At 53.7% G+C, this 17,888-nt stretch overlaps 5 protein-coding genes across 5 annotated transcripts; 3 read left to right on the plus strand and 2 right to left on the minus strand.

Annotated features, from left to right (window-relative positions):
• Positions 1–1,126: 1,126 nt before the first annotated feature.
• BO82DRAFT_101972 (RNA-binding protein) lies at positions 1,127–2,638 on the plus strand. The gene is made up of 3 exons (XM_025629735.1): positions 1,127–1,713; positions 1,773–2,380; positions 2,442–2,638. Exons 1-3 carry the CDS (start codon positions 1,253–1,255, stop codon positions 2,555–2,557), a joined length of 1,185 nt encoding a protein of 394 aa, XP_025490913.1. The 5' UTR covers positions 1,127–1,252; the 3' UTR covers positions 2,558–2,638.
• Positions 2,639–3,068: 430 nt separating this feature from the next.
• Positions 3,069–4,494, plus strand: BO82DRAFT_355186 (sorting nexin-3). Its single transcript, XM_025635378.1, has 3 exons — positions 3,069–3,546; positions 3,634–3,955; positions 4,035–4,494. Exons 1-3 carry the CDS (start codon positions 3,469–3,471, stop codon positions 4,061–4,063), a joined length of 429 nt encoding a protein of 142 aa, XP_025490914.1. The 5' UTR covers positions 3,069–3,468; the 3' UTR covers positions 4,064–4,494.
• Positions 4,476–6,612, minus strand: BO82DRAFT_416959 (2-deoxyribose-5-phosphate aldolase; the record flags this gene model as incomplete). Its single annotated transcript, XM_025640011.1, has 4 exons — positions 4,476–5,574; positions 6,047–6,243; positions 6,403–6,484; positions 6,563–6,612. 4 exons carry the CDS (start codon positions 6,610–6,612, stop codon positions 4,662–4,664), a joined length of 1,242 nt encoding a protein of 413 aa, XP_025490915.1. The 3' UTR covers positions 4,476–4,661.
• Positions 6,613–6,957: 345 nt separating this feature from the next.
• On the minus strand, positions 6,958–14,486 carry pyr2 (non-reducing polyketide synthase pyr2; the record flags this gene model as incomplete). Its single annotated transcript, XM_025633395.1, has 2 exons — positions 6,958–8,017; positions 8,068–14,486. The coding sequence occupies 2 exons, from the start codon at positions 14,484–14,486 to the stop codon at positions 6,958–6,960; spliced, it is 7,479 nt and encodes a 2,492-aa protein (XP_025490916.1).
• Positions 14,487–15,618: 1,132 nt separating this feature from the next.
• BO82DRAFT_433088 (adenylate-forming enzyme AfeA) lies at positions 15,619–17,884 on the plus strand. The gene is made up of 4 exons (XM_025640842.1): positions 15,619–15,631; positions 15,708–16,063; positions 16,140–17,269; positions 17,361–17,884. Exons 2-4 carry the CDS (start codon positions 15,872–15,874, stop codon positions 17,719–17,721), a joined length of 1,683 nt encoding a protein of 560 aa, XP_025490917.1. The 5' UTR covers positions 15,619–15,631; positions 15,708–15,871; the 3' UTR covers positions 17,722–17,884.
• Positions 17,885–17,888: the final 4 nt, after the last annotated feature.

Here is a 17,888-nt window from a genome sequence, read left to right on the forward strand (position 1 = left end):
CCAAAGACTCGAGGCGTGTGGTGGTCAGTCCGCGGGCGGAGTTATACATCTGCCGCTCCGGGGCTGGGAAAGCTCCACTTCCTGCGCCTTCGAGACCGCCCGCAGTTCCAGGCAGGCAAGCAGCAAGCAAGCAGCAAGCCGAGCAACAAGCAAGCACAGCAGCAGGTAGTTAGTCTTCCCTCTCTTTCCTCTCTCCGAGTCTCCCTCCTCCCTCGACTACTTCGTACTTCTTCCATCTATCGCGCGCGCTCGCTCCACCTGCAAGCCTTCTTTGGACACGTCTCAAGGAATCTTCTTCTTTTCTTGTCCTTTTTCTTAACTCTCAAGTTCTTTTCCCCTCTTAGTCCCCCCCCTTTCTTCTTCCTTCGTCCATCTCGCCCTCTCGCCACCCTGTGACTGCCCTATCAACCTGGGGTGCGCAACGACACCAGGGGATCACCATCCTTTTGCTAAGCTCACGCGCAGTTTGTTTCGGGATTCCTCCTGACTCACATCACCGTGTTCAGGCAGCTCAGCTCGAGATCTCACAGCGTGTTACTAACACAAGTATCAGTTCGATCCTTGTCTTTTGTATGCTCTCATCGGAACAGTGGAACCTGTTCATTGATAGCTAAAAGTTGAGCTACATTCTGTGGTAGCAGCACGTCTCGGCGCCGCATCTGTGGAAAACAACCTCACTCCCTCCTACATCCCCCCCCATCCTCTTCAGTTCTCTCTTTTCAGTTTTTGTTGTTCCATTTGGACACCAGAGGTTCTCTCTTATCACACACTACCTGTACTTGCAATCACTCGGAAGGCAAAGAAGCACTACCTCTGTTTATCAGACACAAATCAACCTCCGCTCGGACGTTGGTGAAAAGACCTGTGTGTTCTCTTTGGAGCTGCGTTTGCTTCACAATTGTACGTATTATCGAGCCTTTTTTTTCTTCTTGTGGTTTTCTGTCGGACATCATTGCCGCCCTGCATCCCCCGTGTTGTTCTTAAGAGTGTTGAAAACATGGATCTTCTTTCTCCGCGACAATGACCCAGCTGCAGCCGCGGCCTCTCCAGTATCCGCACCGTCCGATCACCGCGCGATCAATCTTCCTTTTGCTAATTGACCTGGTGTGTCTGCAGACATGTATTTCACTTGATTCCTCGCAACTGAAAGCCAAGAAGAGAGAAAAAAAAAAGAAATTGTATCTTCCCTCACGCAAACCAAATCAAGAAACTGCCTTGAGAGCAAGAAAGACCGAGTCATAACTAAATCACAATGGCCACTGAGGATGATAACTTCGACATTGACATCTATGGCGACGGCGGGAGCTACAATGCTAACGATCAGGGCGAGGACATCAAGCACGAGGACACGGAACTCATTCTAGACGCGTCGGACGCCACGCAGAACAACAGCGTCGCTCAGGGCGATGGCTCATCGGATGGAACTCTGAAGCAGGAAAGTGAAGGGGCTGCGCCCAGCAGCACCGCGAGCGTAGCACATGGAGAAGCCGCCCCCCAACAGACCCACGCCCCGGCGCCCCAGCAAGGTGTGAAGCGCAAGGAACACGATGACCGTCCGACGGATCCTGATGCGACGCCTGCCCTTCTCATCTCGGATTTGTACTGGTGGACCACGGACGATGACATTCGCGGCTGGGTGGCTCAGGCCGGCAGCGAGGATGAGTTGAAGGACGTGACTTTCAGCGAGCACAAGGTGAATGGTAAAAGCAAAGGGTAGGCTTGCCTCTCTGACTAGTTTCTCGGGGATGACACTGATATTCAAACTGGGTTAGACAAGCATTCGTTGAGTTCACTACCCTCCAGGCGGCCACTGCCGTGAAACACAAGATTGAGTCGTTCGCCACGTCGGGGCAGGCCGCACGCAAGCACATGGTCGTCTATACCAGTCCCCAGCCCAACCCTTTCCGTACATTGCCCAAGGATGCGCCCATGCGCAAGGACAACCAGTCACGATCGATGTCCGGCGGCTTCAACTCTTCCAACCAGAACATGAACTTCGGGATGAACAACATGGGTGGCGGCTTCCGAGGCGGTCGGGGCGGATTCAACAACCGGGGTGGCATGAACAACATGAACAGCTTTGGCGGGAACCGCAACTTCCAGGGTCCCATGGGTGGCTTCCAGCAGCCGATGGTGGGTGGCTTCCAGCAGAACAACCCGATGGGAATGCAGAACTTCGGGTTCAACAACCGCGGGGGGATGATGGGCGGTGCCATGCGTGGCGGCCCCGGTGGCATGCGCGGCCGGGGCGGCGGCATGGCGGGTGCCAACATGATGGGCATGCCGGCCATGAATCCCATGGGCGCCATGGGGATGAACCCGATGTCCGGGGGCATGAATCCGATGATGGGCGGAATGGGTGGAAACATGGGCATGCAGGGTATGTCTCACCGTTTTTAATGCGCTTGCATAACCTTATTGACCGGGGCACTTCTTCTTAGGACAAGGCGGTTTCCAAGGCCCCAATCCAGCATTCAACCAGGGCTTCTTCCCCAACGCCCAAGGCGGCGATGGGTCATGGAACCCCCACGGCGCCAAGCGCAGCCGACAGGAGTGATCTCCTTGTTGTTTCGTTTCTGGGTTGTCTCTCACCAGAGGCTTCTTTCTCCTCTTCTTCCATAACTGCTTCATGTCCGTGGCCCTGGGCGGTCACGGGCCTTTGACCACTGGTAGTCTTTATGTATCACATGTGCTTTTTTAGTTTCGTCTACGTCGGGGTTCATGTTTTCTGGCTCGCTGCGAACGGTTCATATGGGGAAATTGGCATTTGTTTCTTTGCTTCTTTGCTTGTGTTTCTGCTGTTCATGAGGGCATCGTGTTTACGGTGTTTTAGACCAATCAAAGGGAATCTTGTATCATCTGGTTGCTTAGCTGTTGCTTGGCTGTTGCATTTGTCTGTTGTCTGGTTAGAGGACCAAGCTGTAATGATTAATGGGATGAGTACTGTGCATGTGATGTTGTATAGGCAGTATACAGCGGACAGGATAAACAAAGGGCCGGGGCAGAAAGTGAAGTCAAGATGCCGAGTCGAAGCTAAACTAAATTAAATCCCACCCGCCCGCCTTCTTATCGGTTCTGTCCGTCCCTCACCTCGTCGTCATCTCTTCTTTCCTCTGTGGTCCCACCAAAAAGCTGCACCTTGCTGGTCCATGAAGACAGCGGCACGCGACACTCGTTGACCTTGACCAGACCGAGCGTTCCTGACCGAGTAGCATTCCGTCGGTATCTTCTGAACCCCGACCTCCCACAAACAATCGCCAGCGTTTCCCCCGCGGTCCTTGGAATCTCTCCCCTCCGCTCCCCGCCCACTTGACACCAGCCCCGAGTCCGCGACATTCGCCCAGCCCACACTCCAACACACGAGCACACACGCACTCGCTCTTTCTTTCTTTTTCTTTTCTTTTCTTTTCTTTTTATTCTTTTCTAAATTGTATTGCGACAATCCCCGCGAGATCAAATTCATTCACCATGCAGGCAGTTCCCGAATCCCGCCAACAGACCTTCGAGGAGATCTACGGACCTCCGGAGAATTTCCTGGAGATTGAGGTACGCTTGCTTCGCGCCTGCTCCATCCCAAACCCCAGGTCCTAGTTCCCAGATCCCAGTTCCCAACTAATCCTTACCAACCAAAAGGTTCGCAACCCGCAAACCCACGGCACCTCGCGCAACATGTACACCTCGTACGAGATCGTCTGCCGCACCAACATCCCCGCCTTCAAGCTCAAGCACTCGGTCGTGCGCCGCCGCTACTCCGACTTCGAGTACTTCCGCGACATCCTGGAGCGCGAGAGCACGCGCGTCACCATCCCCCCGCTGCCCGGCAAGGTGTTCACGAACCGGTTCAGCGACGACGTGATCGAGCACCGGCGCGAGGGGCTGCAGCGGTTCTTGCAGATCGTGGCCGGCCACCCGCTGCTGCAGACGGGGAGTAAGGTGCTGGCGAGTTTTGTGCAGGGTACGTACTTGTATTGCACTTTTGTTTCAGGGTGGTTGTGTGTTTGAAACGGATTGCTGATTTGGTGGCACGGGAACAGATCCGAACTGGGATCGGAATGCGTGGTAGGTTGGGGTGAATTGGGAGCGTTCTGTCGTGTGTTCTGGATGCTGTTGGGCATGAACTGTACCATGCAGCCGTCCTCCGCTCTCCCGACATACCCTCTCAGCCTGCTCCATCAATTCACCTTCCAGCTCACTCCGTCGATAGCCCTGCCTTTTCCCTCGACATTTATATACCTCGCCCTCCACCTGCGATATGCGACATTTGAAACCCCCTTTCTTCCCATCTAGTGTATCTTCCACCCCGTTTGGGACGTGCATCCCCTCTCCATGGCCGTGTCTTTCATCGCAGGGAGACCAAAACTCATCTCGCATCCCAGGTTTTGTTTTTGTTTGTGTGGATCCCCTGCATGTGTTGATTGTTCTATATGTATCTCAGCGACGACTTTTGTTTTTAGCTTATTTGATCCATCCATATCAGTTATCTACGCCGTGCAGATTGGGGTTGAATATGTAGCTGTTGGTGCAGTCTGATTGCGCTTGTCCCTGGCGCAGACAGGTACCTCAAACCCAGACAGCAGAATTACAACCACACCTCCCCACCGAAGACCAAAAACAAAACATCAATCAAAACCACCAACACAGCCCAACCCAACAGAACCCGCTCAATAGCCCCCTTCCCCCTCCTCCTTCTGCCTCTCTTCCATCTCCCCCTCAATCCTCCCCAATTGCACCACAATCCCCACCCCGGAACTACTCCCAATCCTCTCCGCCCCCGCCTCGACCATCCGCCTCCACTCCTCCGCCCCCCTCACCCCGCCACTAGCCTTAACCCTCGTCCCCGTCCCCAAACTCCCCGCAACCCACCGCATCACCCGTACATCCTCCACTCGGGCCCCGGGCCCATCGAACCCCGTACTCGTCTTGATATAGTCCGCGCCGGCCAAACAAGCCACCACACTCCCCGCCACCACCTCCTCCGTCCCCGACAGCCGCCCCGTCTCCAGGATCACCTTCAGCACCACCCCCGCTGGGATGGCCTCGCGCACCGCCCGGATGTCCTCGTACACGGCCGTGTACCTCCCCTCCTGTAAGAGCGGCCGGTTGAGCACCATGTCCAGCTCCGTCGCGCCGGCGGACACGGCGGATGCGGATTCGGTGGTTTTGGAGGCGGTCGGGTCCAGCCCGGACGGGAAGGCGATTACGCATGCTACCCCTACTCCTGTTCCTGGGTTTGTCGTTCCCTCTGCGGTATTGGTGCTGGTGTTGCTGCTGGAGAGGTTCTGCACGGCGCGGGCGACGTAGGGGAGACGCACGCAGACGGTGGCGAAGTCGTGGACCTGGGCTTCGGTGCAGAGGGTGTCGATTTGGGACGGGCTGGCGGTGGGCGAGAGTTGGGTGTGGTCGATTGTAAGGGAGGGGCGGGCGGGGACGGGGTATACTGGAAAAGTGGTGGGGGATGGGAGGTGTTGGATGGTTTGGGTGATGAGGGTTTTCCAGGCGGAGTCGGTTTGGGGGGGTTGGGGGGCCATGGTTTGGTATGGTGGTGGTTTGGTGGAGGAGTTTTGGTGGAGGGGTCTTGTGGTTGCTTGGTGGTGGTGGTGGTGAGGGTTGGTTTGACTGCGGCTTGTTAGTTTGATGCTGCGTAAGGAATGAGGAGAGTACTATACGGCTTCGACTGATGGGTCTGGCTGATGTTACGGTGTAAACAGTGGAATGGAACATACACGTACATATAGAAAGAGTGGAATTGCGGGGGCGGGGAGGGGGGGTTTATTGTTTGCGGAGAAATCTCCACGTGATGCGGTGTTGATATCAATATCAACATCAAACCGCCATCCCACCTGTCTACGGTCCAAATCCACAGTTCTACGCAAAATGAGGGGCAACACCATCCAGGATTTTACCTAAGCCAAGCACCAACCAGTGTAAAGAAAATGAATTTGTAGACCCTAATGCTATTACCAAACTCCCCAGCCACAAGACCCTCCCCCCCCCAATAAATCTCTCCTCTCGCGCCCAAAACACCCTCTATCCACAGCTCCTACACTCCGGACCACGAACATCATCCACTCGACCAATCTTCCGCGGCCCAAAGCCCCTCGGACCGCCCCCAGGACCGCCCCCACCCCCAGAACCACCGCTCCCACCGCCGCCAAAAAGTCCCCATCGCGACTTTGGCCCCGAGGGGTTACCCTTGCGATGGATGTTGAACTGCGAGTTCTGCGCCGCGGCGTAGGGATCGAGCTGTTTGCAAGTTTCGTTACTAGTTGGTCACAATGCCACAACACAGGACACAGAAGGTTGTAGAGTAGCGGAAGGGAGAAAGCGGCAACGCGCAGCCCTCACAACCACTACCACAAACCACACAAGACGCAACCATAACCAAGAGGAGGCATGACTCACCGAAAAAAAGCTCACAAGATACAGACCCAGGAACACATACACACTCTCGAAAAAGCGACTGACTCGGACGGAGAGTGGGGGGCTAGATGAGACGGAGGAGACGGACGGAGATTAGCATTGTACTTCAGGCTGACGGGCATGGAGATATCGTGGTGATTACCTTCCGAGGACGCGGCCGCCGGACACGTAGGTTCGGGGTTCGGGCGCCATGCCTTTGTATGTGGTCGTAGGCAAAGTGGGTATGTGAGGTTGATGAGGTGGAAAGAGAGGTGGTAGTAGTATGGCGTCAGATGAAGCTGCCATCATCGTTCCATTTCCCAGGGGAGAGGGACCTCGATTAGGTTTAGTGGAGATTATGCGGAAGTGGGGAGGGCTATTTATGGTTCTGCTGAGTCACTATCCACTGCGTAACTAACTTATGCCTCTTATGAAGGGTTACTGGAAGTATAGCGCAACCTAACTGGGAAATTGGTATCATCCTCAGCTCCCAGCTCTGAGTCCTACTATGTACCCTATATCATGCATCAAGGGCTGACAACAGAACTACATACATCCTCACAAGGACATGCTGAGTCCGGACTCACCGGACCCCCAATCAACCAGACTCGTCTCTTCCTCCGTCTGCGACTCCAAAACAGCCTCATCGCCCTTATTCAAGTCAACTTCCTCGCCCTTGACAACCCTATCTTCAGCAAGTCGTACCGCAGCAACACCAGCCAGTTCCCCGATAGACGACCCGCCCAGAAATCGGAGCATTGGAAGTTCAACCCCGACCTCCTTCACAAACCACTGCCGCAACCCAATGGCCATCAACGAGTCCACCCCCATCTCGCTCAGCACACTGCCAGGAGTCACGCACTCCTCATCGGGAAGACGCAGCCTCATACGAATCTCTTCGATGAAGCCCGCAGTAATAATATCTATTGCGTCTTCGATGCCATTGGCTACCTTCAACTGTACTTTCATCTCCACGTTGTCGTTACGGACACATGTTCCAGAGGGGCGTCCACTCTGATCAATGAAGCCCCATGCCCTTGGGTTCCGGAACCATACGGTGTCAGGACTTTTGACGACATTCACGAACTCGAATCCGGCGATAATATCTGCATTTCTGTCCGCTTCAACCCGTCCAGCAAGTATTGCCTCCGCCAGGAGTTCATGCAGATCATTTTCAGACAGTTGTGAGCTGCTACTTCCCATTGTTTTCTCAAGGATGTCATGCAGAGCAAGATCCGCTTGGGCAAGATAGCCCACTCCCTCGATGGATGCCGGGTGGATGATGCTTCCCACTCGATTCTGCTTGCGTCGCCGCTGGATAAGCGCAGACATGAAGTGGGTGGCTGCTGAGTAGGCCGCCTGGCCGATGTTGCCCATCGGTCCGGCGGCTGACCCAAAAAGGATGAAAAAGTCCAGGTCGAGGTGGCCAAATACCTCATCAAGAAGAAGACTTCCTTGCACCTTGGGGCTAAGTACTGATTGAAAATCTGAAAAGTTGGTATTGGCGAATATCCGGTCCTTGAGTATCATCGCGCCATTGATGACCCCCCCTACCGGTGGTAGCTGGGCAGAAAGAGTGTCGTATGCAGAAGTCACTGATACGCGACTTGTGACGTCCCTAGAATAACTGGTCAGTCGCTGTTTGCGAGAATGGTTATGACAACTGACATTGTGAGTGGAATTACGCGAGCCCCCAAACTCGCCATTTCCCCAATCCAAAGAGGATCAACCTTGGGGAATCTGCTGCTCATGACCACACACCGCGCACCTCGATGAATCATCCATCGACAGACCGATTGGCCCAGACTTCCAGTCATTCCAACAAGAAGGAACGTTCTATCTGGTGATAGTCTTACCGCCGAACTTGCTGTCTGAACTTCTACTGGGATTTGATCATGCGTAGTCCAATCCACAATTGCTTGACGAGAAAGATCTGTACGCATGCCGTGTATGTCACGAAGAGAAACCAAATCAATCGCTTCGTTGGCCTCCGTTGCCTGCAAAGCAAACCCATATCCGCTCAGGAATGTTTGACTCGCAGCAACTGGATTGCTGTGCCTCGTGATGCTCGAAGATCTCCGACATACGTTTGTCAGCTTAACTTCAGCAACATCATCTGAGACAACGGCTGCGATTCGAGAGAACAAGTCAGACTTGCTTTCTTCAAGTTGAGCAATGACAGACAGGTCAGAAGGCAGAATGCGCAAAAGAGAGCGTGTCGATTCATTGCTGTGAATGAACAACGAGTGCTTTTTCGATAAGACCGCAAAATCGCTAGTACTGAGATAGACTTGCATCTGTTGCGCAACACCCAGAGCCGTGAACGCTTCTTGTTTCAATCTGCTCATCGACTCAAGCCCATGAATCAGTACCGACGTATTAGGTATTCCGGAGCTCAGCACACCAATGGCCATGATTGCTGCAGCCATCCTATCCAGAAATGTGGGCTCCGCAGCTTCTGGGAGATGCTCCGGCATCTGGAAACAACAACTCAGAGGCACGGATATCAACGAAGCTTGCTGCGATGATAAGGCAAACCAACGTGTCTGGTCACTCGTATCGCGGCCTATCATCAAATAGAGGTATCCAGCACCTTCCAAATGATAAGCGTTCAATGTGGAATAGCTCACATCAAGACAGCGCCGATGAGAGGTATCTCGACACTCGTCACCCTTGCTGCCTACTCTCTCCGACAAAACGAATTCTCGACGCCGATTTGAAGGCGCAATGATCTGGACCACTGATTGACGCAAATCGGCATACCCATTCACTCTGCGCTGACCAGCTATGTACCGACTATTCATTGCGTCGCTAAGGTGAAATCGCGGAATTTGCAGTCTGCCATTGACGAGCCTTAGCTCCGGCTCAATGCTATGTACGCGATCTGACAGCGCGAAGTCATTGTCTTTAGTGGTATGAGACAGTCGCAAGAAGATCGTAGCTAATCCCGGTGCAGTAATCTCAGTTCGATCAGGAACATTCAGGTATTGGCAGAAGAGCTGCGGGTTCTCGTATGCAACGCAGTTTATGATGCCTTTGGCCATCGCCCAGTATGGATCCTGGCTCTCGTGTCCGGCAGTCACCCAGAGGAGCCTGCTGGCATGATTCATTAGCGCCTTAAGTCCACCCAGACGCTCCTCTGTAAAGTCTTTGCAACAAGAAAAATCGAGATCCGTCAAGACTAGGACATGTGATCTGGATAGGTCTTGCTGATCCAGCACCTCCAGTGTCGATGCAACGACCACACGAGAGAAAAAGCGAGCCAAAAGCGTCTCGAGCCCATATACAAGACTCGCAGTTGCGTTTGTTGCACCACCAACAATCCAAACATCGTTGTTAAGGCGGCCTGAGAACGTCCATGGGTTACGCTGAAGCATGGTTGCCTCATCGGTAGCTTGCGAGACAAATGTCGAATAAAACTCAAGTTCATTGGCAGGTGAGATTGCCTCGAAACCACCAAAACCAGTCTGCTGAAGCAGCTTCTCCCAATCCTGGATACTCAAAATTGGACACCACTGGCGAATGGCGCCGTCATCATGCCACCACTTTTCAGTGCCACAATGTGCCAGCATAACACGACTGATATCGAGGTTAGTTCCTTCCCGCACAACTAGATAACCACCAGGTTTGAGCAAGCGCCGGACATTCACCATAGCCTCACGAAGCCTCTGGGTTTGGGACAGAGCATTAACAGCGACGATTATATCATAGCTTTCATTCTCATAGCCTTGTTCAATCAAGTTCTCTTCAACATCGAGTTGTTGCAAGACCAGTTTGGTGTTATCATCGCCAGCGAACATCTCATATGTCTCCGAGAGCCGGGCTGCTGATGTGTCTGTAATGGTGTATGATTGGTAAGAGCTGCCAATTTTATTGAGCACGGATCTTGCTGTTGATCCACTTCCTGCATTGAGCTCTAGGATTTTCGCTTGAGGAAAGCGAAAGATCAGCTGCTCAACAAAGGTTGCAAGCTCCGAGCTGCCGGAGTTGCTCTCAAAAGGATCTAGATACAAACTTCTAGATTCGAAGTCATCATTGCCGTGACGGAGTGATTGAGGGGTAAAGGCTTCCTGCAGCATGCTGGATAAGTTCTCTCCAGCTATCCGTAAATTGTGCCAACCTGGGCTTGTGACATCCGCAATCTCTAGCACTTCGTCGGTGGTGGCATCCAACCACTCAGGCTGATAGATAGGATGAGTGCCATCACGAGTCATATGTAAGACCCTTTCCATCCATTTAATCACACTTTCATGATAAGAATCCATACACGCATAGCCCCGGGCTGTCAGCGTCTCCCAGGCGTTCTTTATGTAGAGTAGAGCACACTGCTCCGCGCAATTCAAGTTTGATTCGGTCTCTGGGTCTGCACCAGACTTTCTTGGCACATCATAAGGCCCAAGCGGTCCCCAGACGATCTCAGAAAAGATGTTGCGATCAGCAGGGACGGCGAGCGGAGCGACCTGAAAGCCTTCGATGAGAAAGACACCTTGACCCTCGCAATTGTAGGCTTGAATATCCGCCTTCGCTCCGTCGACTGTATCCTCAAGAAGAACAGTATCAACAATTAAATCTCTGCTTTCGTTCAACGATTCTGTTCGGCAGAGTGATGGGTTCATGATAATGCGCTCTATATGTACAGGCACACTTGGTGTCTGTAGCTTTACAGCAGCCAGCATACCATGAAGACTAGAGTCCATGACTGCTGGATGCAGAGTTGATGATGATGTATCATTGCAGGAGACGACGCCTGTCGACCCAGACGACTGGCGGGCAACAGCTTTGAGGCCTCGGAACGCACCACGGTAGTCCAAACCAAAATTCTCCAAGCCGGCATAGAAATTGTCGATGTCCAACGGTCTTGTGAATGGCGTTGGCATCCGTTGTGGAGGCAGCGCCATTGCGTCTGTTTCGCCCAGCGAGAGCGTGAATCTCCCCGAAGAGCAGACCTTCAAACTTCCTCCGATACTAGCATAACAGGTAAAGGTGCCCAGAATTTTATGATCCTTTATAGACTCCTGCTCGACCTTGAAGATGACTTCAACACCTTGGGGGCTATCTGGAATGTTAATGGCGCGCTTGATGTGCATTTCTTTGATCTCGAACAAGCGCAAACACTGTCCCCGAGTCATTATTAGAGCCGCCTCGAGCATCATGACAATATAGCCTGTGGCAGGAAAGATAGTCTGAGATTGTACTTTATGATCGTTCAACCATACCAGCTCGGTCCGACTGAGGAAGTTCCTCCATCGCCATTCATCCTCCGCGGTCTCGGGACTAAGTGCCCCAAGCAGATAATGGGGCGGGTCAGCACGGTGCAAACGAGCGTTGATCAAGCGTGACATAGCCCAGTAAGAACGTGTATGATCGAAAGGGTAGGTTGGTAAATCTTTGAAGAATTGGCAGTCATAATTGAGGTCGAACAGTTTGACAAGTTTTCGAGTGTCGAGGCCTGGTAGCTGGTGATCCCAGAAGAGCGCGATGGCGTTGGCAATAGAGCCAAAACTACCGCTGTCCCGATGAGCAAGCCCGACATAAGACGGCAGCTTGGTGTCCGTTTGCTGAAGGTCAGACAGGGTCTGCAAGACCGGACCTTGAAGCGTTGGATGCGGGCCGACCTCCACCATCATATTCGAACTCACAAGGCTAGAAAACACAGTTTGAACAGCCTCACAAAACAGAACGGGACGAAGCATATTTTCTGCCCAGTATTCATGGCACACATCATGCCCCTCGAGGCGCCTTGCACTGTATACACTGGAGTACCATGGCACATTGGGCGGTCGATACCTGATATCGCAGGCTCTGACAGCACAGAGATAAGACTCAGCACAAGGCACCATGTGGGGGGAATGGTAAGCCGCATCGACTTTCAAAGGACGTGCTTTAATGCTCAAGCTCTGCAAGATCCATTCCAGGTCTTGCACTGCATCCGCATCACCTGAAAAAGTCACACTCGTTGGAGAGTTGCTGGCCGCCACCACAATTCGACCGCTGAATCCACCATCTTCACAGAGGGAAACTGCATCCTTCCAGGACATCGCTCCCGCTAGCATTGCCCCCGGCTGTCCACCCCGACCCATGCTTTGATGGGTCGCCCATCCTCGCAAATATGCTAACCTAATTGCATCCGATGCTGAGACTACGCCAGCTGCGTAGGCGGCGGCGATTTCTCCGGAGGAATGCCCAACAACAGCAGAAAAGACTACCCCCAACATGCGGAGCAGCTTGACCTGAATGATCTGAACGGCAGCTCGCAGGGTTTGTGATACTAGTGCCTCATCGATACGAGAGGTATCTATAGGGGCCGAAATTTCTTGTGCCAGCAAGAAGTCAGGGCGATATTGCGGCGGAAGGGAGGCCAATGATTCTTGCAGCTCTTCTAACCATTTTAGGGCTTGGTGGCTTCGAGATATGAGATCCCAGAACATCTGCGGGTACTGGGCACCCTGGCCAGTGAATATTCCAAAAACTCCCTGGGAAATCGCTCGGTGCTTGGCGGTGGTCTCAAGTGAGCTACGACTTTGGAGCTCTGCCTGGAGCTTGGTCTCGAGATCGCGGAGTGAGGATGCTGTCAGGATGAGACGATGGCTCATAAGAGATCGGTGATGCATTAGAGACTCTGCTAAGGTAATGAGGTCGATCTCAGGGTGTTCTCGTATGTATTCAATGTGTCGGTGAAGTAGGTGTGTCAAAGACTTCTCTGTGGCTGCGGAGAAGACGAGTGGCAACAACGGGGGTAAGAGTGTCTTTGGCAAACATGGCATCGGAGCGGCATAGCTCTCGAGAATAACATGTGCATTTGTGCCGCCGAATCCAAAGGAGTTGACCGAGACTCGCCGCGGAACGCCGGGAGCGAGAGTAGGCCATGGTACCGCTTCAGTAGGCACTCGCAGATGAGTAGTGTAGGGTGCGATGCTGGAGTTGATGCGGTTGAAGTGCATGTTCGGGGAAATGACACCATGCTGGACGCAGAGGGATGCCTTAATAACGCCTGCTAGACCTGCCACGCTCTCCGTATGACCGATGACCGTCTTAATAGAGCCCACATACAGAGGGTTCTTAGGTCGGGATCTCCCCTCGAACAGGGCATCGTATATTGCCGTTGCCTCCTGAGGATCGCCAGCTTGGGTCCCAGTTCCATGGGCTTCGAAGTACTGACATCGATCCTCCGGACTCTTAGGGTCCAGCCCAGCGCTGACATAGGTGGACTGAATCAACCTCGACTGGGCCGTCCACGAGGGCATGGTCAGACTCATACTGCGGCCATCTGCGTTGACCCCCGTCGCGCGCACGATGCTTTCTACGGAATCACCATCTCGTATTGCATCACTCAGCCGCTTCAATACCACCGCAGCAATTCCCTCTCCCCGGGCATACCCATCGGCATCCCGATCCCACATTCGACACCGACCAGTCGGTGACAGCAGTCGCAACTTGGAGGCAGCGATATACTCCCGCGGACTGAGGATCAAATTACTCGCCGCCACGACGGCGACAGGGCAATCGCCCTTTCGCAGCGCATCCACCGCCTGATGCATGGCAACCAGACTCGACGAACAAGCGGTATCAATGGTGATGGAGGGGCCATGCCAGTTGAAGAAGAAGGAGATGCGGTTAGATAGCATAGAAGCAGCCCCTCCGGAGGAAGTGTAGGTCGGGATATTGTCCCAGTCATTCGTGATAATATTGCAGTAATCCGTGTTCATCAGGCCGCAGAAGACGCCCGTGTCTGAGTCCTGCAGAGTCTCTATGCGTAATCCTGCTCGCTCCAGGGACTCGTAGACTACCTCCAGCAGTAGTCGTTGCTGAGGGTCCATGGCCTCGGCTTCGGTGGGAGAGATATTGAAGAAGGAAGCGTCGAATTGCTGGATATTCTCGGACAGGAAGTAGGATTCGGGGGCGTTCCCCGTACCGTGATGGATCTCTGGGTGATAGAAGGCATTGTGGTTGAAGCGATCGCTGGGGGTCTTGGTGGAGAGGTTGCGAGGAGAGTGAAGAAGGTCCCAGAGCTTGGAAGGGGAAGAAGCCGAGCCTGGGAAGCGACAGCCCGTGCCAATAATGGCAATCGGTTCGGGAACCGAAGGCATAACTCGTACCGTACGTAGCCTGGAGAGGTACACAACTACACAACACTTGGTCTCGAAACAAGTGTATAGAAAGAAGACACGAACAGATTATGATGATCAAGGAGTCGGTTCAGCGTGGATTTAAGTGCATGTGCTCGACCTCCATCCTGTCTGTCCTTGTTTCTATCAACCAATCGATATAAGATGCCTTCTTGGTCTGCAACGCGCACACAGCAACAGGCTGTCGCGGGAAGTATACCCATCTCGCTTAGACATGATCTCGAGGCATTCTGGCTACCAACGGAGGCATCATTCTCTGGGCAATGAACAGCCTCGTTTGAGTGGGGGCGAGATCATAGCTGGAACCAAGGAAAGATGCAAGCTGGACGCCTATCTGTTGCAAGTATGGACCGTGCCGGATGAGTGAGTGACGACCATCCTGCCTGCAGAAGAGTCGAGTCCAGTCCCTGCACTTACGGAGTACACTGTACTGTACTAAATTAGTGACAGCCTTAGCACGAACGGGATTAGTACTGACTGCTCCCCTCACCATTGGCGGGGTTGCCCTCGAGTCAGTCCCGGACGCCAAAGCCCAAGAAACCCCTCTCAGCTCCGCGTGAGGACTGAGAAGGCCTGAGACCTGCCTCTCTGCCTGCCTGCCATCAGCTTGTGGTTGTCTTATTTCTTCCCAGTTTCCAATCAGCCGGGCCGATTGGGGAAATTGTTCCGACACAACCAACGCCAACACGAGGGGTAAAATAGAACTATAAGCCAAGCGGATAATACGAGATCTTGCAAAAGGGACGCAATCCTTGCGGTGACTGACGACTGACGTAGCGTCAGCTCAGGATCGAGTTCTTTTCGAAATAAGCTGGGTCGCATGGTTCATTGCCTATTGTCCGGCGGGATTTGTCCAGATGCTTCTTGGTCTGAGGCGTTCGCTAATGATGATTCAGCTAACAATTTAAGACCTACCTGCTTGGTAGACTTGTTAGGCCTAGTAGCAAACAATCGCCAGACTAAGAAGTGGGTGAAAGAGGGGGTAAGTGACAGTGGCTGGCTGCGTACAGCCCTAGATTACTTGCTTCCATTCTCATCCTTCCAAATAACTTCAGCCACCAAGCACCACGAGTCGGCCTCGATTGGTGTGACAGATAACGGTTGGTGTGAGGATATCATTTTTTTTATTTCGATTTTGCTTTTTCTCCTCAATCTCATAGACAATGCATCTGACTTCTGCAGCCCATTCTTTGATTCGGGGGCGGATACCCCAATTGGTCTCGAGTAAGCCCAAGGCTGAATAGCCGAGCCTTCAGAATGCAAGCGACAATAGATATCGAGGGCTTTAAAGCAGCCATTGCACATGCATTCCTTCCACGGCATATTCAATCAGTACCAAGGCAAACATGGATGTAGTGTCATTCGCATTCAACAGTCCGGTCGAGTACGACCAGACCCGACCTCTATACATCGACGCTCGCGATCCCTCGCGCAGTCTGAATGCTTATCAACTCAAGCATCTCGTGCAGACCCTGGTGGCCGGATTGAAACGCCATGTAGAGCCCGGGGATGCGGTCCTGGTTCACCTCGGCAACAGCGTGAGTATACCAACCGACCTGCCCCTGTCCTCATGACTGCCCGGATTCATGACTGACAGCCAGAACACTCCGCCAGTTCGCCCACTCGGCCCTATTCTTCAGCATCCTCGGAGCAGGGAATGTCTACATCGGCGCCGGACCCGACAGTCCACCGCTTGAACTGGACAACGTGCTCAAAGCAGGCGAGCCCAAGTTGATCATCACCACCAGCGCAACCCTCACAACCGTGCTCGAAGTCACCTCTGCGCGAGGCATCTCAGCGAACCAAGTCTGCGTCTTCTCCGAGGATACCATCCTGACCTTCCTCCACAGCCCCGACACCGTGACCCAAGAGCCACCGATCACCACCACAACCCCCCAACCCATCCCCCTAGCCACCCTCCTAACCCACGGCACCAGCCCCTGGACCCCCCTCACAGCAGCCCAAGCACCCACTACGGCAGCCTCAATGTTCTGCACCAGCGGCACAAGCGGACTTCCCAAAGCCGCCATCCTAACGCACACCAACATGATCACCCACCACCTGAGCAGCCACTACACCTCCCCGCACCCAACAAGCCGACTGATCACCATCCCAATGCACCACCTCTACGGCGCCGTGTGGACGCACATCTTCCCGATCCGCTACGGCTCGCCCGTCTACGTCCTCCCGCGCTTCGAGATCCACGCCTTCCTGCAAGCCATCCACACGCACCAGATCACCAACACCTACCTCGTTCCCGCCATGGTGCACATCCTGAACCAGTCCTCCCTCACCATAAAACCTCGCCTCGCCTCCCTCCGCTACTGTCTGGTCTCCGCCGCCCCCATCGACGTCCCCGCCCTCGAGCACCTCCAATCCCTACTCACCCACCCATCCGCCATCGTCACCCAGAACTGGGGCATGACTGAAACAGGTCTCGTCTTCCTCTCCCCGGCTACTGACCTAGTGCACGACAAAGCGAGCATTGGCCGCGTGCGCGGGGAAGGGGTCGAGGTGCAGCTCGTGGAACCCAAAAACCACAAAATCATCATCACGGAGGACGAAGCGGCGGGCGAGATGTGGATCCGCGGGCCGGGGATCTTTCTAGGGTATAAGAACCGTTCTGACGCTGAGGGTAATGATAAGGAAGAAGGGGGCTGGTTCCGAACGGGGGATATGGTGTTTCGTAAACAGGGGTTGTATTATCTGTTTGGGCGCGTGAAGGAGATTATCAAGGTTCGGGGGTGGGTTCTCTACCCTTGCTTTTCACTGCTCAGAAGAAGGTATCCAGTTGGAGGTTATGTGCGTGCGTTGCTGACTAGTGTGCGTGTGCAGGTACTCCGTTGCACCCGCGGAGATCGAGGCTGTGCTGGTCCAGCACCCAGCCATCAAAGACGCGGCTGTGCTCGGGGTGCAGGCGGGTGATGGCAGCGGGACGGAAGTGCCCAGGGCGTTTGTGGTGAGGAAGACGGCAGCAGCATCGACTAAGGTCACCGCTGAGGATGCCTATGACTTTGTGGCGGGGCGGCTGGCCAGGTATAAGGCGCTGGATGGGGGTGTGGTTTTTGTGAGCGAGATTCCCAGGACGGCGACGGGGAAGATTCAGCGGGCTAAGTTGGGGCTGATGAATGCGCAGAGGGAGAAGATCGCGAAGCTGCTGGCGGCGAGGAGGGGTGCTGTCGAGGTTGTTGGGTAGGTTGCTAGGTTTCTATGTTAGTGAATTGGTATTGATGATGTGCTATATGGCTGGCTTGTTTTGCATGATTTTGTGCATAAGGGGAGGTTTTGGTTGCCTTGTGCACACATACATGGAGATCTTGTGTTTGTTATGTCTGTCTATATCCTCCTCCCGAGCTGTTCAAT

Source organism: Aspergillus uvarum, assembly GCF_003184745.1.
Source record: "Aspergillus uvarum CBS 121591 unplaced genomic scaffold BO82scaffold_34, whole genome shotgun sequence".
In the NCBI taxonomy this organism is placed as follows: Eukaryota; Fungi; Ascomycota; class Eurotiomycetes; order Eurotiales; family Aspergillaceae; genus Aspergillus; species Aspergillus uvarum.